This window comes from Gracilinanus agilis, chromosome 5 (assembly GCF_016433145.1).
Source record: "Gracilinanus agilis isolate LMUSP501 chromosome 5, AgileGrace, whole genome shotgun sequence".
Lineage (NCBI taxonomy): Eukaryota > Metazoa > Chordata > Mammalia > Didelphimorphia > Didelphidae > Gracilinanus > Gracilinanus agilis.
Genome location: NC_058134.1, coordinates 57,719,114 through 57,739,861, shown reverse-complemented (window position 1 = coordinate 57,739,861; position 20,748 = coordinate 57,719,114). Strand labels below are relative to the sequence as shown.

General features: G+C 37.9%; 1 protein-coding gene across 1 annotated transcript in view; it reads right to left on the bottom strand.

Moving 5' to 3' along the window:
* Window positions 1-6,874: 6,874 nt before the first annotated feature.
* VIM (vimentin) overlaps window positions 6,875-20,748 on the bottom strand; it is an 18,137-nt gene continuing 4,263 nt past the window's right edge. Inside the window, exons 2-9 of the mRNA XM_044677393.1 lie at window positions 20,544-20,604; window positions 14,909-15,004; window positions 14,659-14,820; window positions 13,537-13,662; window positions 12,355-12,575; window positions 12,070-12,113; window positions 11,340-11,425; window positions 6,875-7,237 (exon numbers count right to left, since the gene is read on the bottom strand). Of these exons, the coding sequence (XP_044533328.1) occupies window positions 7,196-7,237; window positions 11,340-11,425; window positions 12,070-12,113; window positions 12,355-12,575; window positions 13,537-13,662; window positions 14,659-14,820; window positions 14,909-15,004; window positions 20,544-20,604 (838 nt within the window). The 3' untranslated portion in view covers window positions 6,875-7,195. The remainder of the gene's footprint in view (window positions 7,238-11,339; window positions 11,426-12,069; window positions 12,114-12,354; window positions 12,576-13,536; window positions 13,663-14,658; window positions 14,821-14,908; window positions 15,005-20,543; window positions 20,605-20,748) is intronic.

Sequence of the window (20,748 nt, the reverse complement as noted above, 5' to 3'; positions counted from 1 at the left end):
TTTCAGATCTTCTGATCATTTCTTCCCATCCATAAATGAGAGGCTGGCTTTTAGACAGCAGTGTAGAAAGTGTCCCCATTTCTAACTAATTTGGTCATTGAAAAAAGTTCAAAATAAGATGATCATTTAGAAATGAGTTGCCATCTTTGACAATTATTATCTTTATGAAAATCTCTGAGAAAGACCTTCTGAAAAGTTAAGTAGGAAAAGGGGCAACTACAGGTCCAAAAGGGTTCCTTTTTAAGTGGGAGTACTGCTGTTTTGATGGAACACTCCTTTTAGTAGCAGGAAATATCTGCTCTGTTTTTATCTATCCTGGGAAGATGCTCAGGGCTCTGAAAAGCAGGAATGGAAGAAGCCAGGGTCTTTGGCAACCCTAAGACTTCTTCTCACTAACCACCACCAGCCATGAGCCTTAGTTCAACAGAAATAGCATTAAGATTCATTGTCACAGACAGAACCTTTGAAGCCATCTAGTCCAACACTCTCATTTTACTCTTGAATAAACTGAGTCAGAGAGGTTAAATAACTTGCTATAGCTCAAATAGGTAGCAAGTGGCAAAGCTGGAATTTGAATACAGGTCTTCTTGCTTCCAACTCTTGCACTCTATCTACTATACTATACTGATAAAACTAGGGTAGAATGGTCTGGGATCTGCCCTCAATGCACTGGATTTTTAAAGGATGTCAGATTTGTTGTTGGATGCCTTTAGTTTCCGAAGAGGACCAAGGACACCAAAGGGTAATGTCTTGACTTGCTTCTGAATTGGATTTGAGGCAGAGTTGCACAAAGTCATTAGCCTCGCTCTCTCTTCCGGAGACATTGAAATCCAGTGGCAAGACCAAAGTCAGGAAGACCAGCAATGGCCCAGGATATAGTGGATGACCTTAATTAATGTGTTAGATGGCTAACAAAGAACATTCTAATGTCACTGGATTGAATAACTCTACTACCACAACTTGCATCAACCTCTTCACAAACAAGCAACAGTCCAACATCTCTGCCTCCTCTACATCTGGGCCAACATTCCAGTCTCCTTCATCCTCCAAGAGAGGGCATCTTTTAGGCTATTTTCCTTAAGGGGATAATTTGCACTTACAGCTTTGTCTAGACCAGTGATTCCCAAAGTGGGCGCTACTGCCCAGTGGGTGCTGCAGTGATCCAGGGGAGCATTGATGGCCATAGGTGCATTTATCTTTCCTATTAATTGCTATTAAAATTTAAAAAATTAATTTATCTTTCCTATTAATTGCTATCAGAAATTTAAAAAATAATTTCCAGGGGGCTAAGTAATATTTTTTCTGGAAAGGGGGCAGTAGGCCAAAAAAGTTTGGGAACCACTGGTTTAGACCAAAACCTATGAGAGGTTGATTATTAGGGTGAAGGCACAGATGAATTACAGTAACATCCCCCAATCAATCTTAAGTATACTCACCAGTTTCCAATCTACTTTTCATGACTCTAAGAATACTTAGCTGACCCTTATTTTCACATTATTTCCACACATCTCACTGTCCCCCTGGAAACTTTATTTTCCCTAGGCTCATGCTGTCTGTCTCCTTCTTTTCCCCATTTCTTGTAATTTGGGATTAATGTTACATATAAAAATGACAAATACCAATCATTTGCTTCAGCATAGGTTTTTAAAAGGTTTTTTTAAATTTCTCCAAAGGAAAAAAATAAAGCATACAATAAATACTAATATCAAAGATGAAAATTATTGTTGGCTAGTCACTTCAGTCATGTCCAACTTTTTGTGATCCCATTTGAGGTTTTCTTGGCAGTTCAAGTGGCCGTGAGGATAATATACCCTACTACCCATCTTTCCTCTAGGTTGGCTTTTATTAAGAACTGATTTCTGACAGTCGTGTATGAAGGAGACAGAGGGAGGCAGTTTGGTTTTGTGAGAAGAGCACTCAATTTAGAAGCACAAAACCTCTGAATCAGCTCCTTACTACCACTTTAACACTGGGCAAGTCACTTAAATCTCACTGTGCCTCTATTTCTTCTTCTGTAACATGAGAGAATCAAAAGTATTCTATTTCTAAATCCTATGATCTCAGACTTTATATCTCTCAAAAGGGATGGACGGTGAAGGAGAAGAGAATAAGCATTTATATAGCACCTACCACATGCCAAGCATGTGCTTAAGTACTTTACAAATGTTATTTAACAACAACTGACAAATGCTATTATTTCCATATAACAGCTGAGGGAACTGAGACAAATCGAAGTTAAGTGGGTTGCCCAGGGTCACACAGCTATTCAGTGTCTGGAGGCACATTTGAACTCATCTTTCTGACTTCAGGCTTGATGCTCTATCTAGTGCACCACCTACAACCCTACACAAGGTATGAGTGCCTAGCCATACTTTTTTTGAGTAGAAGAAAAGAACCTTTTAGAGTGACATTCTGACAATGTAACACTGGTCCCTATAGAGACTGAGTCTTTCTACATAGCACTGTTACATCTTTAAAGAAAGCCAGCAGAGGACCTGAAAACAAACTTGAGTTGATTGAGAGGGGATGATATTCAAAAGACTCAAAAATGCAAATGACCTGAGTGAAAAGTAATGGAGAGATATATGATGGGGATACATAGGCTGTAGCCTATCCCCAATGATGATATGTGGAAGAAGTGGTTCTAATATATACTTTTTTTTTCAGGAAATCTGTGATCATCAAATAATCTAGTGCTGTGGGAGCAGATCCAAGGTCATTCTGATTTAGTTTTATTAGCATATTGGGTAGAGTACTAGAACTGGTATCGGGAAGACCTGTATTCAAATCTCAGCTTTGCCACTTGCCAAGCATATAGCAAGAGCAAGAGATAACAGACTCTCCAAGTCCTGCATTGGCACTCACAGAATGGGATAAGACCTTTAAAAAGGGGGGCAGCTAGGTAGTATGGTAGATAGAGCACCAGGACTAGAGTTGGGAGGATCTGGGTTCAAATCTGACTTCAGACACTATCTAACTATGTGACCTTGGGCAAGTCACTTAATCCCAATCACCTAGTATTCACAGCTCTTCTGCTTTGGAATCAATAGTATTTAATTTTAATAGTTTGATTTTAATTTGATTTTAATAATAATAGAATTTAGTATTGATTCTAATACAGGAGGTAAGGATTATTTTTTAAAAAGGGGAGTATTGGTAAATCAAGTGAATTTTTGGGAGGGCATGGATCAGAATGTATGGATGTACCCTTGCACCAAGGGAGTACCTACTCTGATCAGATCACAGGTCCATTAGTGAAGTAAAAGCTTGTTATACATCACCCTCCTACCTGAAGTATAGGGCATTCATTCTTGTGAGCCCACCTTCAATAGAACAAAGTGTATCAACTCTAAAGATGGTGTCCTACAATGAAAAGGGGTTGGATGACCTTGGTTAGGAGCCCAGACTCTACCATATTCTACTTCTGTGACCTTGGACAAATCACATAATCTTCTGAGTGTCCTATTTCCTCATTTGCAAAATGAGAGAATTTGGATTGGATAATCCCTTCCCATTCTATAATTCTAAAACAAAATTCCAGAGTTGTAGGCACTTCTAGAATTCTCAAGATAAAATCCCAACTTATTAGTGTCATATCCAGAGTTATTTCAGAGATACTCCTTTTGTTGTTGCTTGGAATACTCTACTTTTCTATTAGCTCTGTGTTGGTGAACCTATGGCACATGTGCCAGAGGGGGCTGCTTCCTTCTCCCACTTCACACCCACATGAGGACATTTTTCACGTTGCCCTCTGCCCAACAGCCCAATGGGAGTGCTTCCTCCCTCCCCATCTGGAATAAGGTGGGGGGCTCACATTCGACATAAGGGTTGCAGTTTGGGCATTCAGTCTCTAAGGTCTCTAAAAGGTTCACCATCACTGTACTAGGTCTTTACTTGCTCTCAAGAACCCTTCACTGACAATTCTCATTCAAGTTCATCACTGAATTCTATTACATTTACAGTAAATACTGTATATTTAATTGATTGTTAAAGTTGTCAGCCCTGCCTGTCCAATTAGACTGGCAGCTCTTTGTACAGACCATACCTTTACCTTCTCAATTATCTACCCCAGGGCTTGGAAGTAGCACTTTATATTCCTAAGTAAAAGCTTGATTGTCAGAATTGCCCAATTTCTCAAATCAGTTGATTACAGATCTAGTACATAAATTTAGGGCACTTGGGTGAACATGAAGAATTTGGGCATTTGAAATTCCTTCTGTTTGAACATAGAGGGCTTTGCTTATAGAACCGAGTAAACCATGTAGTACACAGTTTAAGACTATTTTGCAAGAGATTTATTACATTATTTGGAAAATAACTGGCTCCCTGAAGGAGGCATGCAAATAAGTTTGCAATTTGGTTACATTAAACTGCTGAATTATTTGTCTGAAAATCATCAGCTACGAAAATTAAAAAAACAAACTGCCCTCCAAGAAATGGGGAAGATAGAAAAGCATGCATACTTCACACATCAACACCCACAGCAGCCACCAGTTAATTTGCCTAGGTGCTAATTATTGTAACAATGGCACTTTGACTGTCTCTTGCTAATAGAAGGTAGGCTAACCCCTTCCCATTTATTCATGCTTGAACAACTACAGTGGATTAGCTCATTGCCACAACAAAGTGGAGGAAGCAAAAAAATAAAAATCTTACCTACTGTATTTTCATGTTATTAGTTGTCCTCCTTTAAGGATTTGAATTTTAAGAAGCTTTCTTTTTTATACAATTAATTTTATTTTTTTCTCAATTACATGCATACGAAAATTTTTTAACATTCTCTTTTAAAAATTTTTGAGTTCCATATTCTCTTCTTCCCTCCTTGAGAAAGCAAGCAATTTGATCTAGATTTTTCTATGTGCAATCATGCAAAACATTTCCATATTAGGCATGTTGCAAAAGAAGCCTCAAATAAAAAAAATAATAAATTAAAAATAAATATGCTTCAATCTGCATTTCAACTTCATCAGTTTGTTACAATTAAACTGATCTTGAGATACTGATTTTGGGGTAAGAATTTAAGCTTATTGATTTTATCAGTTTTATTGGTTAGGTCAGTATCATAATCAAGTGATATTGGTCTCCATGGGTGTCTCTTAAAAACCATAGACCACCTCAGTTGCCTTAGGTAGTCTAAAAATAGATTTGGGGGGGGTGCTTATTATTTAGCCCCTCCCAAGAAGTTGTCTATCAACTCATCCACCTTTTCCCATCCCCATATCATAGGAAATAGGTAAACAGGAAAACAACCCTTGACCCCTTAAGTTATTAAACAAATTCTGTTAAAAAATAAAGATATTTACTTTGGATTTCCAAGGACAAAGAAAACTGCAAAAAGATAGCAGAATAGATGGTATCTCTGACCCAGACCTCAGACACAGGAATATACAGTAATTCTCCCTAATATGTAGGAATTAATACAGTGTATGAAAAATAAATTTTCACAAGTTCTTTTTCCAGAGGCAGTTGGCATTTTTCATCATAACTGCTTCAGAATTGTCTCGGATTTTTATATTGCTGAGAATAGTTGTCATTCACAGTAGATCATCCTATTACTAGTACAATGTTCTCCTTGTTCTGCTCATTTCACTTTACATCTGTTCATGCAATTCTTTCCAGGCTTTTCTAAAAGCATCCTATTCATTATTCCTATAAAAATTTTAATAAATTTGTTTGTTGGTCTTTTTAAAATTCCTAGGTCTCTCTCTCCCTATTCTCCCTTCCAAAACTAAGGAAGGCCTCATTTGACAAAAAAAAACAAAAACATGTATATGTAAATATGTCTTTTATTCTTCTTTTGTCAGTTTTTTCTCTGGAGGTGAACATTTAGAAGTTATTCCTCAAACATTAATTCTATAGCTGCATATAATATCTTGGTTCTATTCATTTCACTTTTCATAATTTCATGTGGACTTTTCCATGTTTTTTAACTAACCTGCTCTCATCATTTCTTATAACACAATAGTATTCCAATGCAAACAGATACCAAACTTGCTTCAGCCATTCCCCAATTTCCAAATCTTTGTCACTACAGAAAGAGTTGCTATATTTTTGTACAAATAGGTCCTTTTCCTTTTTCTCTGATTTCTTTGTAGTAGAGACCTAGGAATAATTCTGCTGGATCAAAGAATGTGGACTATTTTATAGCCTTTTGGGCATAGGTCCAAATTACAAGACTTTCTTTTTACAAATGAAATTATATGCAGGGTCATCTAGATGATTTCATCAAACTGATTTTCATAATCGATGGCACTTTGGATTTGAAGAGTTTCCTGAGTGATTGGGATGGCATCACTTTCTGTTTATTGAATTACAGAATGACTTTGGAAAAGCCCAGTGATTGAAAACCAATGAGAGGAACAGTTCATCCTCATGGTTAAAAACAAAAATAGAATCATCTTCCTAATTATAAGGCACATTGTGAGTGACAAAATTATTTTTTATGGTTGTAAAGTGACTGAAAATTACATTTTGATCACGCTAAGAATATGGATTTATTTTATATGTACTCACATACACATGTTGTTTTTCCATAAGAATGCCTTCCTTTATGTCAGAGATTTTATCATTTCTTTTTTGGGGATACCTTCTTATTGATGCCATGGACTATCTAGACTTTTAAGTATGGTGTCTCAATAACCAGACTTTGAGTTAGAGCCCAAATTTTGGCTACTCTTTTGGAAGATGAGGGAAAAAATGGAGAAAGGGAAATGTGAAGGCCTTCTGTATTTTGTAAATATGCTTTTAAACTAAAGAAACCATCAGGAAAATAGGGATCAAGCCAAAGGATTTTGAAGATCATTGTGAAGTTCTAATTTCAAGTAACACATGTGAAGGAACGGCTGATTTTTAAAAATGAAAAACAAGCAGAAACAATAGTTTCCAAAGATTTATTGAAGCAGTAATAGGTTGGTCAGACACTGGCTGGAAATAAAAAGCAGTTTTATGGTATTCAAAAACGCTTCTTAAAAAAGTACTGTAGCACAAGATATTGTAAACTAGATTTTGTTGTAAACTTGCTAAATCTTTTACAAGGGTCAGTTCATAAGAACTAAAGCCTATTCCATTATAGCTATCCAAATCTATCTTGCGCTCTTGGAAAACTGCAGAAAGGCACTTAAAAGCTGTTTCTTTAACATATGGAATTCTCAGGTCTTCTTGCTGGTAAGATTCTACTGCAGTCTGCACGCACTTTTCATTCCAGATCATCATGGTGTTGAGAAGTTTCATTGATGACCTGTTTTTTTTTTTTAAAGGAAGAAATTTAAGAACTCAAAAAACAACTTAGATTTAGCACTAAGGATTTCAAATCTCAATTCCCCTGTAATAAAATGGACTTTGATGTTTATAATCCTTTCCACATTCCCCCTTGACAAATTTAAAGGTAAAAGAATGATATTAAAGAATAAAGAGCTGAGCAGGAAGTTGAATTCCATTTTGAAAGAAATCTTTATACTGGCCCACGGAATGGTATAGATAATGTTATTACTTCTAAAGTGTTCTTGCAAGAGGGATCCCTCCAGGTATTTCCAGGTTAGCTATGAGCAGTAGAGACTGAATAATCGAAGTGACATACTTTTTGTCTATTTGCATATGCTTTTCATGGAGTGTTAAACACTTACATGGCCAAGAATATAGATCAATTTTTTTATGGTGGTTCTGATAGATGCTCAATAGTGCACACAATGAAAGCACAGAGGAAAATATATAAATTGGACATTTTGGTGTTCTAGTTTGCCCTCCCTTTCTTCACTCAAGGTTCAAATGCAATTCAACCATCAAACACGTGCAAATGTTTAGACAGTTCATTTCACTCATAGATTGCCTCAAATCCCCTGATAAGAATTAGGCAAATGGAAAGGCACCATGAGACACCTTGCACTACAGGGTAGTTATAGGTAGGAGGTGATTTGCCCTATTCTAGGAGTGCTACTAAATGCATTTTGCCAGTATAAAACAAGACTACGGCTCCCTAATCCACCTTTTTTCATGCTTCAACTCTTGCTGTAGATTTTCACAGATGCAATAAAAGTGGTAGAAGTTAAGACCACTCCCTCAAATGTTCAGCTACTCTAATTTTATCTCATCAGTTATGCTTGGTTGAAGACCCCAATTTTAAGAGGATAGATTTTAACAACTCAAATTATACATGGGATCCAAGATGAATCAAAGTCAAAAGGGGTCCCCATGGCATCCTTTAGATCCTTTATTTCCATTTCTAAATAGCCAAATGCAGAGTCATTGCATCACAACTTTATCTCCAGGTACCACTTAATGACTTGGTTGGGTATCTGTATGGGATAGGAGGAGAGGAAACTCCTACTTTCTCTTGGGAATTTTGGCTTGTAAACTTATAACTTAGCTCTATCTGGGTGACAGTATGACTTGCCAGACTTTTAGTTCTTCCCCTAGCTGCTTATCTGTTCCCTGAATTCAGAGGATACCCACCTGTCCATCTCTAGTTTCAACAGTCTTGATTAGGAGTGTTCTCTTGGAATGGGTGTCAACCAAAGGGTGTGAGTCAAGGTTGGTTTCTAAGGAGAGATCACATGCGAGGAAGAAAAAATGAAATTTGAATGCAGTGTAAGAATTTGGTACAGTATAATGATTCTCCATTAAGAAGTCTTAAAGCTTGAGTTGTGCTTTAAGAGCCTTTCATTAGGAGGTAGGTAGGTGGCTCAATGGATTGAGAGCCAGACCTAGAGATGGGAGGTCCTGGTTTCAAATCTGGCCCCAGATACTTCCTAGTTGTGTGACTCTGGACAAGTCACTTAATCCCCATTGCCAAACCCTACTCTTATACCTTGGAACCAAAACACAGTATTGGTTCCAAGACAGAAGATGTGAGTTTAAAAAGAGAGAGAGAGAGAGAGAGAGAGAGAGAGAGAGAGAGAGAGAGAGAGAGAGAGCGCCTTTCACTGGTTTTAAAAACCTACATGGTGGCATTAAGATATTTAGGTGGTTCAGCAATGAACACTTTCCATTTAGGACTTTGCTGTATATGCACAGCAGAAAACAAATAGTCCTAGACTCTGGACTTTGGGGAGAATTTGCTCTCATATGTCATTATCAGATCCATTCTAACAAAAGATGACCTTTCCCAGAAAACAAAATGGTCCAATGGTTATGAGCTGCTGACTTCTTTACAAATGGAAAGCAAGTACTTACCCCTCAGATTCAGGGAAGAAAAATTTGGAAGAGGCAGAGCAATTCTGTAAGAAAAGAAAGCAGGAGAAGAGTTATGTTACAGCAACTTCAGTGAATGCAGGCTTTAGGGAAAACCAGACTTCTAGGAGGTGATCACATTACAAAAGAGCCCAACTTTCCAAAAGCTTACAAAGGATCTCTTTAAATCACCTCTTTGTTGCAGGCGGGTACAATTCTGCACCCCACAGAAACACGCTTATCTAAACAAGGGAAGCCCATCTATGCTCACAGATCCACATTCTCTACCTGCTCTCCTCTCCCTCCAGCAGTTTCCTGTAGGTAGCAATCTCGATATCAAGAGCCATCTTGACATTCAGCAGGTCCTGATATTCACGGAGGTGACGGGCCATTTCTTCTTTCATGTTCTGGATTTCATCCTGCAGGCGACCGATAGTGTCTTGGTAGTTAGCAGCTTCAACAGCAAAGTTCTCCTCCATTTCACGCATCTGGCGTTCCAGGGATTCATTCTACAAAAAATGAGAAAGGCCTTTTTAATACTAATTCACGGAATAGACTAAGATTCCCAGTTGATAGCTTTTTGGCTTAATCTTAATAGTGTCTTCACATTGCAGAAAGCTATGCAGTTATTGTCAGGCACAAACATGAGGAGATTTTCATCCAACAAGATGAAACTTTGGAGACTACAATAAATAACTTTCTCAGAATATTATTTATATAAGGGGAAAGGGGAAGGGGAATGCCAAGTCTCTTCTTATTAGAAAAGATTCATCTAAGAACCAGGGATTATGGATTTCGAGTCTAGTGCTAACTTGAATTTATTCTGTCCTATCAAGTATTTTGGATTAAAAAATGTAATATCTCCTCATTCTGAATTCCATTCCATCACTATTCTTCTCTCTCTACTGTAAATTAGCATCAGATTGACCATTAGATGCCTTACGAACAAATGTGAATGCTGAAATCTCCCCCCACTTATGGTGCAAATGACTCATATTCAAGACATCTTCATATAGGATACCTGCATTAGGCCAACAGATCAGAATGTCTACTATTCAACTAAAGGATTTGCCTTTCAAAAAAATGGTAACAAGAGATATATGAATATAAAAATTTAAATATATAAGATTTTGTATATATACATAAAAATTTATATGTATGTATATATAAATATATGTATATAAATATAAGCCTACAAATATAAATTTATNTTACTTCTAAAGTGTTCTTGCAAGAGGGATCCCTCCAGGTATTTCCAGGTTAGCTATGAGCAGTAGAGACTGAATAATCGAAGTGACATACTTTTTGTCTATTTGCATATGCTTTTCATGGAGTGTTAAACACTTACATGGCCAAGAATATAGATCAATTTTTTTATGGTGGTTCTGATAGATGCTCAATAGTGCACACAATGAAAGCACAGAGGAAAATATATAAATTGGACATTTTGGTGTTCTAGTTTGCCCTCCCTTTCTTCACTCAAGGTTCAAATGCAATTCAACCATCAAACACGTGCAAATGTTTAGACAGTTCATTTCACTCATAGATTGCCTCAAATCCCCTGATAAGAATTAGGCAAATGGAAAGGCACCATGAGACACCTTGCACTACAGGGTAGTTATAGGTAGGAGGTGATTTGCCCTATTCTAGGAGTGCTACTAAATGCATTTTGCCAGTATAAAACAAGACTACGGCTCCCTAATCCACCTTTTTTCATGCTTCAACTCTTGCTGTAGATTTTCACAGATGCAATAAAAGTGGTAGAAGTTAAGACCACTCCCTCAAATGTTCAGCTACTCTAATTTTATCTCATCAGTTATGCTTGGTTGAAGACCCCAATTTTAAGAGGATAGATTTTAACAACTCAAATTATACATGGGATCCAAGATGAATCAAAGTCAAAAGGGGTCCCCATGGCATCCTTTAGATCCTTTATTTCCATTTCTAAATAGCCAAATGCAGAGTCATTGCATCACAACTTTATCTCCAGGTACCACTTAATGACTTGGTTGGGTATCTGTATGGGATAGGAGGAGAGGAAACTCCTACTTTCTCTTGGGAATTTTGGCTTGTAAACTTATAACTTAGCTCTATCTGGGTGACAGTATGACTTGCCAGACTTTTAGTTCTTCCCCTAGCTGCTTATCTGTTCCCTGAATTCAGAGGATACCCACCTGTCCATCTCTAGTTTCAACAGTCTTGATTAGGAGTGTTCTCTTGGAATGGGTGTCAACCAAAGGGTGTGAGTCAAGGTTGGTTTCTAAGGAGAGATCACATGCGAGGAAGAAAAAATGAAATTTGAATGCAGTGTAAGAATTTGGTACAGTATAATGATTCTCCATTAAGAAGTCTTAAAGCTTGAGTTGTGCTTTAAGAGCCTTTCATTAGGAGGTAGGTAGGTGGCTCAATGGATTGAGAGCCAGACCTAGAGATGGGAGGTCCTGGTTTCAAATCTGGCCCCAGATACTTCCTAGTTGTGTGACTCTGGACAAGTCACTTAATCCCCATTGCCAAACCCTACTCTTATACCTTGGAACCAAAACACAGTATTGGTTCCAAGACAGAAGATGTGAGTTTAAAAAGAGAGAGAGAGAGAGAGAGAGAGAGAGAGAGAGAGAGAGAGAGAGAGAGAGAGAGAGAGAGAGCGCCTTTCACTGGTTTTAAAAACCTACATGGTGGCATTAAGATATTTAGGTGGTTCAGCAATGAACACTTTCCATTTAGGACTTTGCTGTATATGCACAGCAGAAAACAAATAGTCCTAGACTCTGGACTTTGGGGAGAATTTGCTCTCATATGTCATTATCAGATCCATTCTAACAAAAGATGACCTTTCCCAGAAAACAAAATGGTCCAATGGTTATGAGCTGCTGACTTCTTTACAAATGGAAAGCAAGTACTTACCCCTCAGATTCAGGGAAGAAAAATTTGGAAGAGGCAGAGCAATTCTGTAAGAAAAGAAAGCAGGAGAAGAGTTATGTTACAGCAACTTCAGTGAATGCAGGCTTTAGGGAAAACCAGACTTCTAGGAGGTGATCACATTACAAAAGAGCCCAACTTTCCAAAAGCTTACAAAGGATCTCTTTAAATCACCTCTTTGTTGCAGGCGGGTACAATTCTGCACCCCACAGAAACACGCTTATCTAAACAAGGGAAGCCCATCTATGCTCACAGATCCACATTCTCTACCTGCTCTCCTCTCCCTCCAGCAGTTTCCTGTAGGTAGCAATCTCGATATCAAGAGCCATCTTGACATTCAGCAGGTCCTGATATTCACGGAGGTGACGGGCCATTTCTTCTTTCATGTTCTGGATTTCATCCTGCAGGCGACCGATAGTGTCTTGGTAGTTAGCAGCTTCAACAGCAAAGTTCTCCTCCATTTCACGCATCTGGCGTTCCAGGGATTCATTCTACAAGAAATGAGAAAGGCCTTTTTAATACTAATTCACGGAATAGACTAAGATTCCCAGTTGATAGCTTTTTGGCTTAATCTTAATAGTGTCTTCACATTGCAGAAAGCTATGCAGTTATTGTCAGGCACAAACATGAGGAGATTTTCATCCAACAAGATGAAACTTTGGAGACTACAATAAATAACTTTCTCAGAATATTATTTATATAAGGGGAAAGGGGAAGGGGAATGCCAAGTCTCTTCTTATTAGAAAAGATTCATCTAAGAACCAGGGATTATGGATTTCGAGTCTAGTGCTAACTTGAATTTATTCTGTCCTATCAAGTATTTTGGATTAAAAAATGTAATATCTCCTCATTCTGAATTCCATTCCATCACTATTCTTCTCTCTCTACTGTAAATTAGCATCAGATTGACCATTAGATGCCTTACGAACAAATGTGAATGCTGAAATCTCCCCCCACTTATGGTGCAAATGACTCATATTCAAGACATCTTCATATAGGATACCTGCATTAGGCCAACAGATCAGAATGTCTACTATTCAACTAAAGGATTTGCCTTTCAAAAAAATGGTAACAAGAGATATATGAATATAAAAATTTAAATATATAAGATTTTGTATATATACATAAAAATTTATATGTATGTATATATAAATATATGTATATAAATATAAGCCTACAAATATAAATTTATGTACGTATATATAACATTTATATGTGTACGTACAATATGTTGATATATTATAAATCTGTAATTTTATATATCTAAATATATCATATATACTATATATAATAAACATATTATATATAAATTTATGAATTTATTTTATATATAAATACAAATAAATATAAAGGAGATAATCCTCTAAGAATGTCAAATGTATATGTTAGGATAAAAATGGAAGCCAAAGCCAAATGTCATCCCTTACCCCCTTAAAACTACACTGTACTCACAGTTCCTTTAAGTGCATCCACTTCACAGGTCAGGGACTGCACCTGTCGTCGGTATTCATTAGATTCTTGTTTAGCCTGGCGCAGGGCATCATTGTTCCTATTAGCGGCTTCAGAGAGATCAGCAAACTGTGGAAGAAAAAATTCAAAACTGATTTTGTGGAGAGACCTAGAAGTGCATGCATCGTCTTCCCCTTCCCTTTTGTCTTTGTATCCCCAAAATGTAATAGGGGAGCCTGGGCTCTTCACTAATGATTGATCGGTTACTTCTTAGTTAAATTATAGTCAAGCATTCTGTCTACTCAAATAATTCCGTTTCCTTTCTTTGTGTTTTAAAGGTATCAAGCTATCTGGCTTTGAACAACTTGACTTCGATATACACCCAGTTCGTCTTTTCCTTGAGCTACTGATGCCTGTGTGTGTCATTGTTTTTTTCTGTCTGGAAGATTGAAGAGTCTTAGCAGGAAAATGCAAAAACTGAGCACAAACAAAAACGAAAAAAAAAAACGAAATGTAAATGTTTGTGCCTGAAAGGGGAAAGGCAACTCTTTTAAAACAAGGTTGATATTATGCAAGTTTGAGGGAGAAGAAGTAGGGGGTATTGGCTAACATTTTTAGGTATGCATTATTAGATCACTTCATTCAAATCAATAAAATATCTTGAGGATGTAGGCTTTGAGGGATCCATTTATTTTTTTAAAACCCTTACCATCTGTGAATTGGTACAATACTGTATACTGGTTATAAGCAAGAGGAGAGATAAGGGCTAGGTGATGGGGGGTTTAAGAGATTTGTCCAGAGTCATATAGCTAGGAAGTATCTAGGACAGATCTGAACCCAAGACCTCCTGTCTCCAGACCTGGAACTCTATCCTCTATGTCATCTAGTTGTCCTGAGGGGTCCGTTAAAGTAAAGGGCCAGGACAAGGTACTGAAAAGAATGGAATGTGGTAGGACACCAAAAAAAAGGTTCTTTCATTGGAAAATGGCTACTGGAGATCTCAAAAATAGTCCTACACATGAGGAAGCATTCCTATAGGAACTGAGGAGTGCTGGCAGGTAACTAAGTCTTCTCAAAGCCTAGTTATTTTCCTTGGTAACTCATCACAATCATTCAGGCTCTTACTTTGGACTTGTACCACTCCTCAGCCTCCTGAAGGTTTTTGGCGGCCACACTTTCATACTGCTGACGGACATCTCGCAGGGCTGCGGTGAGATCGGGCTTGGCAACATCCACGTCAATCTGAATGTGTTGCTCTTGAATCTGAGCCTGCAGTTCTTGGATTTCCTGGAAAAGAGAGTAGGAGGAAATCAACCATTCCACACATGCCATTCACCATTCTCTCCCCTCAGTCGTGTCAGGGGACTCCATTTACCTCATCATGAAGTTTCTTCAAGAAAGCAATCTCTTCTTGCAGGGATTCAACTTTACGCTCCAGGTCTAGACGTGCCAAGGAAGCGTTGTCAACATCCTGGCAAAAAAAAAAAAAAAAGAAAAAGAAAAGAAAAGTTTCCACAATTATATTAGGATTTCATTGACTAGATTTGAGAGGACTTCCTCTAACACTGGCTTTGAGAAACTACATCCAAGATACTCTTATAACGTTAATCATTTTATATTGAGATTTTTGGATGAGATCCAAGGGAGACCTCATTTATCCTCTGAAAGAAAGTGCTAGGCTAAGATTTTTATATAGTCTTCTAAATAAGGCACTAACCAAATGTTAAATGTATAATTACACCAAATTACTCCAAGTAATCTTCATTATGTTCATCACTAATTTGCTTAGTAGGGTATTGAGCCTGGAATCAAGGAGATTCAAGCTTAAATCTGGCCTCAGGCACTTACTACCTTACCTCTTTGACCCTGGGAAAGTCATTTTACTAACTCTACCTTTTTCAGTTTCTTCATCTGTAAAATCGAGTTAGTACTAGAACCTACCTCTCAGGGTTGTCGTGAGAATCAACTGAGATAGTATTTGAGATATAGCACAGTGTCTGACATCTGGTAGGTGCTATATAAATGTCAGCTTTTGGAATTAAGTATTATTAACAATGCTTTTGCTTAAAAAAAAAAAGAATGCTTTTGTTGTTTCAACCAGCAAAAAAAAATAGGTTTCAAAGGTGAGATCTTCTTCTATTTTAGGGAACCAGAATGGAAGGAGATCTGAATTCATATCTATTCATTTAGTAGCTAGAGGTGAATTCACATCCCAAATCAAATATTTACTAGCTGTATGACCCTGGGAAAGTGAATTCACCCACCATATGAAAACAGGATAATCACATTAACAATATTTTACTTCTTTAGTTTGTTATATGGGAAAAGTGCTCTGTAAACCTTCAACTCTTACATAAATGTGAATTATCTTTGATTACAGAAATTGTTATAAAGGCTCTGTGATGGAAAAATATTAACCGAGATGAATTAGAATAGACTTCATTTAAGGCACATGTTGGACAACAAAGTCCATTGTTTGCATCTATGAATTATAACTTTTAAAAATACTATTTTATTCGGTCATCTTAGAATCCCTAGTTTTCTTCAAAGCTTGACTCAAGTGTCATCTTCTACATGAAGCCTTTTCTGAATCCTCTTTCCCTGCCCCCAGCTGTCTCCAAGTTAACAATTCTTTTGTTTTTTTTTTTTTGTTGTTGCTGCATAAACACCCACAGATGTACATCTTCCTGACAGAGTATCAAGTTTGTTAAGGATTGTGATGATCAGGTCTCTATTTATATTGGCAGCACCTAGCACAGTGCCTGACACATAGTAGGTGATTAATAGAGGCTTGCCAATTGATCTATCTTATCAAGTTGCTTAAACCTCTTCAGTTCTCATTTGTAAAATTTGTGTCATTTGTCTTAATCAGTGATTCTCAAAGTGGGCGCCACCGCCCCCTGGTGGGTGCTGCAGCGATCTAGGGGGGCAATGATGGCCACAGGTGCATTTGGGGGCGGTGATATTATGTGACAGGGGGCGCTAAGTAATATTTTTTCTGGAAAGGGGGCGGTAGGCCAAAAAAGTTTGGGAACCACTGGTCTAAATGGTCTTAAAGGCTCCCTTCCAAATTTAAAATACTTTGACCACTTCATAAACTGTAAATCTTTTGGAGCCTTATACTATACCTCCTCCTGGCTATGCATGAAATCAAGTGAAAACCTAATATATTTCATTGAAAATTCATATGTGAGTGGACCACTAACAGTCCAAGATTGAGAGGATTCCCTGAAATAATTAAAATAGGCAAATCTTCAAAAGTATTCAACAATCCTATGATAAATACCCCAACTGTGTCAGTTATAAAGCTGCGTGGGTTTTGGAGAAATGCATACATTCTGTGGAATGTCAGCCCTTCCCTAAATTATGGAATTGTGAGAGTGATGCACAGAATAGCTACTGGGTCCCTTAATGCTGGATAAAAACCAAATGGTCCCAGACAGCTGTTCCATCATTATCTCTTCCACTGAAGTGACATTTATAATCAGTTTTAAAAATTTAAGGAACCTTTTTTTAATTCCACAGAGCTTTTAAAGATCAAGCTTCATACTATAATGGTACATTTAACAAAGTACCAAGGACGAGTGGTGATTAGCTCTATCTACTTTTCAAGTTTGCAACAGAATAATAATAGCTAATATTTATATAGCACTTTAAAGTTTGTAAAGTGCTTTACAAATGTCTCATTTTATCCTAACAACTCTGGGAAGAAGTTACTGATATTATCCCCTCTTTACAAATAAGGAAACAGAGGCAAGCAGAGATGAAGTAACACACTAGATTTGAACTCAGGTCTTCCTGACTAGAAGTCCATTGAATCACCTAGCTGCTCTTTTCCCAAGATCTTTTTTTTTTAACCTATGGAACAATAACATTTCAAGACTGATTTAAGAAACCTAGTTACATGCCCTACCCCAAATCTTTTTAAATACATTTTTAGATACTATTTTGTTTTCAAGGATTTATGAGCCTTGTCTGGTATTAAAGTATTCTACCTCTGGATATACATTGTAGCTGCAAAGAAAAGGGCAAGTGAAAAAAAATTAATCACCTTCAATTCCTCTTTGTTCTGCATCTCCTGTTTAGCCTCTGCACTGCACCTTCCCTCCTTACGCACCTTAAGGGTGTGTACATCCTTTTCCTTTCATGGGTTCAAGTCAGTTACTAGAACTTGTTTCAGAATGACTGGTTAAAATAAACCTCATTCTTACTCTAAAAACCAAATGTGTTCACTGCTGCCTAGTGAAGACTTACCTTCATTTGTTTCATCATATAAGAGATTTAATAACTCTATTTGTAAATGGTCATATGTCCTAATAAGAATGTATGATCTTACAGCTAGATGGATTATTCCTTCCCCTTCAGAAATGTGTACATTTTATCCTTTAAGAAATAGTTGGAGAATAGTTCTGTACTACAAAATTCAGATTCTTATAATATTTTCATTGGAAAAAATCAATTGAATATCTGACGAGTAAAACAAAGATCCAATTATGAGTGGAAAAAAAAAGCCTTGCTTTCTGCTCAGCTCTGAGGATAGTTATGGAAGACAATTCAGCCTCCCTCAAAGAAAAGTGTCAAACGAGTCAGTCTACAGGATTGGAAACAATATTAAGTTCATTTAAGTCCTGAGAGAAAATGTCACCTATATTACCACTGAAATGATATCAATCTTATCTAATGCAGTGCTGGCTAACTGGGTGCTCTTATGATTTCTTCCTATTTAAAAAGTGCTTTTTCCAGATCTGAGAGGGCTGCTTTTTTTAAACACTGTTCAGATCCTTGCAGTATACCTATAAAGTCTAGAGGGCAAGCACTGGCTCCATTTTAAAAATGGGGAAATGGAAGACCGGGCTAAATGACTTGCCAAAGTCATATGGTTATGAAGTAGTGATAGTATTAGAATCCAGACCTGAATTCCAGTTCTGCACATTCTTCACTGTATTGCTTCTCTAGCAAAGGATGACTATCTGGTTGAATCTGCCAAAGACTTAAAGGCTGGGTGATAATTAAATTCTGTCACCAAACACTTGCTATCACCCATTTATAAGTGTACCAGACAATGCTACTCATCCTTTAAAAATAACAGCAATAGTTCATTTTTCTATAATATGTCATCACCGGATTGTCTATAATTTGGCAAATCCACTTTGGTTTCTTTATATACTCATAGCATGAAAGGCAGGCATTTTTACCCTGAAATTATGATTTACACATTAAAAAAAAAAAACACCACCAAAGTATCACCAGAAGGTGAGACTGACAAATTGATTCAAGTGAATGGAATTGTGATTAAATCATCCAGGATCATAGCTTTCCTGCCAACTCTCTCTGACTTTAACCATTACCTTCCATCTTAGAATCAATACTGTGTATTGGTTTTAAGGCAGAATAGCAGCAAAGGCTAGGCAATGGAGGAGGTTAAGTGACTTGCCCAGGGTCACACAACTAGGAAGTGTCAGGCCAGATTTGAACCCAGGACTTCTGGTCTTTAGGTGTGGCTCTCAATCCACTGAGCCATCTAGTTGCCTCCCTTCCAACTCTTCAAAACAGAATTGCATTACTCTATCCTCCCTTCCCCATTCATTTTTAAATCTACAATTTCATGATATAAGGGACTTTTGAGGTCAGCTGGTCCAACCTCCTCACTTTACAGTTGAGAAAACAGACTGAGGGAGTCTGAGTGACTAGGTCACCCTGGTAGGTTGCCTCAAAGGCAGGATTTGAATCCCCAGCCCTCTGATTTCAGAGCTTTTACTTTTCTCACTACCATTCACTTAACAGTTTAAAGCTTAATATGTGTGTGTGTATGTTTACACATATGTGTGTGTTTCTGGGCTCCAAGAAACCTAGTTACCTCCACCCTGAAGTAACTAGAATAACTCTTAATCTAACACTGAGTTTAAAGCATACTCTCAAAAGTATACACATCAACTAAAAGTTTAAACTAGCAATCATTCTGGGCTTCATTTTCAATATTCCTAGGGCAGCCTCAGATTTCTCAAAGTTCTGTAGTTTGTATTTTGAAAATGTCATCTGAAACTCAAGTTTAACTTTATAGGGGCTTTTTTCCCATTTACCCATGAAAGGACCTTTTCAAGGAAAAACTTTTCCGGGAAAGGTCATTTCAAACAAAAAAAAGGAAGAGAACTCCTTTTCAGACAAGCTCTGACTAACGTTCCTTTAAAAATCCTAACATCGGATCTAATATCCTTTTCAGGCTTAAGTATAGCTTTCGGGTATAAAATCGTTTTCTCCAATTAAAACTGAGCTTGTATGATTACATATCCTCTTAGAATGCAGCCTGTTGCAAGCTTTCCCTGGGAACACAAAGGCTCCTATTCTTTCTGTCTATGGCGACCCCACTTGCCAGCATGCTTGTATCTACATTCCATAGTGAATCCCATAGAAACCATTAATGCTCTATAGCCAGGAGGGCAGATGGCTCCTTTACCCCCTTATAAGATAACAAAATCATGGTGGACAGGAGCCCTTTGTTTATGCCCCGGCTAGTTTATTATACAATAGAACGTCCCTTCCTCCCTGGCCGCCCCCTACTCTCCTTTCTGCCTTGAATCTATTTATTCACGGCAAGTTCTTTTTAAAACAACATTTATTTTACACTTTGAACCAGTGTTGCACTCCTTTTGGCCTGGATACAATTCAAAGATGGCAAACTTCTCTGACTTCAGCAAGTCGCAACTCCCTCAAACTGGGCTTGCTCAAAATCTGAGCTCCAGAAAGCGTGGGAAAAATGGAGACTGCCCCATTCTTTGAAAACTTGAAACAAAGTTAAAAGCTGAGGAGGATTCTATTACTATCCTTTGTATTCTCTGGTGACACCCAGGCAAATCCCCCAGTTCCCCGGGCTCTCGCATTTGGCACCTGGCCACCACTAGAGGGCTGCGCCAACCGACTGGAAGCAGCCTGAAGCAGAGTTTGGCTTAAGGACCAACTTTTAGAACTGCGTGCGGAATGGGCTACGGTGCCAGGAAAGAGAGGCTACAAACCTGTCGGAAAGATTGCAAGGTGCTCTCAGCTTCCTCTCTCTGTAGCATCTCCTCTTGCAACCTGAAACAGTGACACATCAACCCAGGAGGAAGTGGGAAACCGCCAGCACTGCTGGACAAGCAGCCACACCCAACCACCAAGCCAACCCCTCCTCTCTTCCCCCTTTTCCCCCAAGCTACCCTCCCCCTCTTCCTTCCCCCCCCC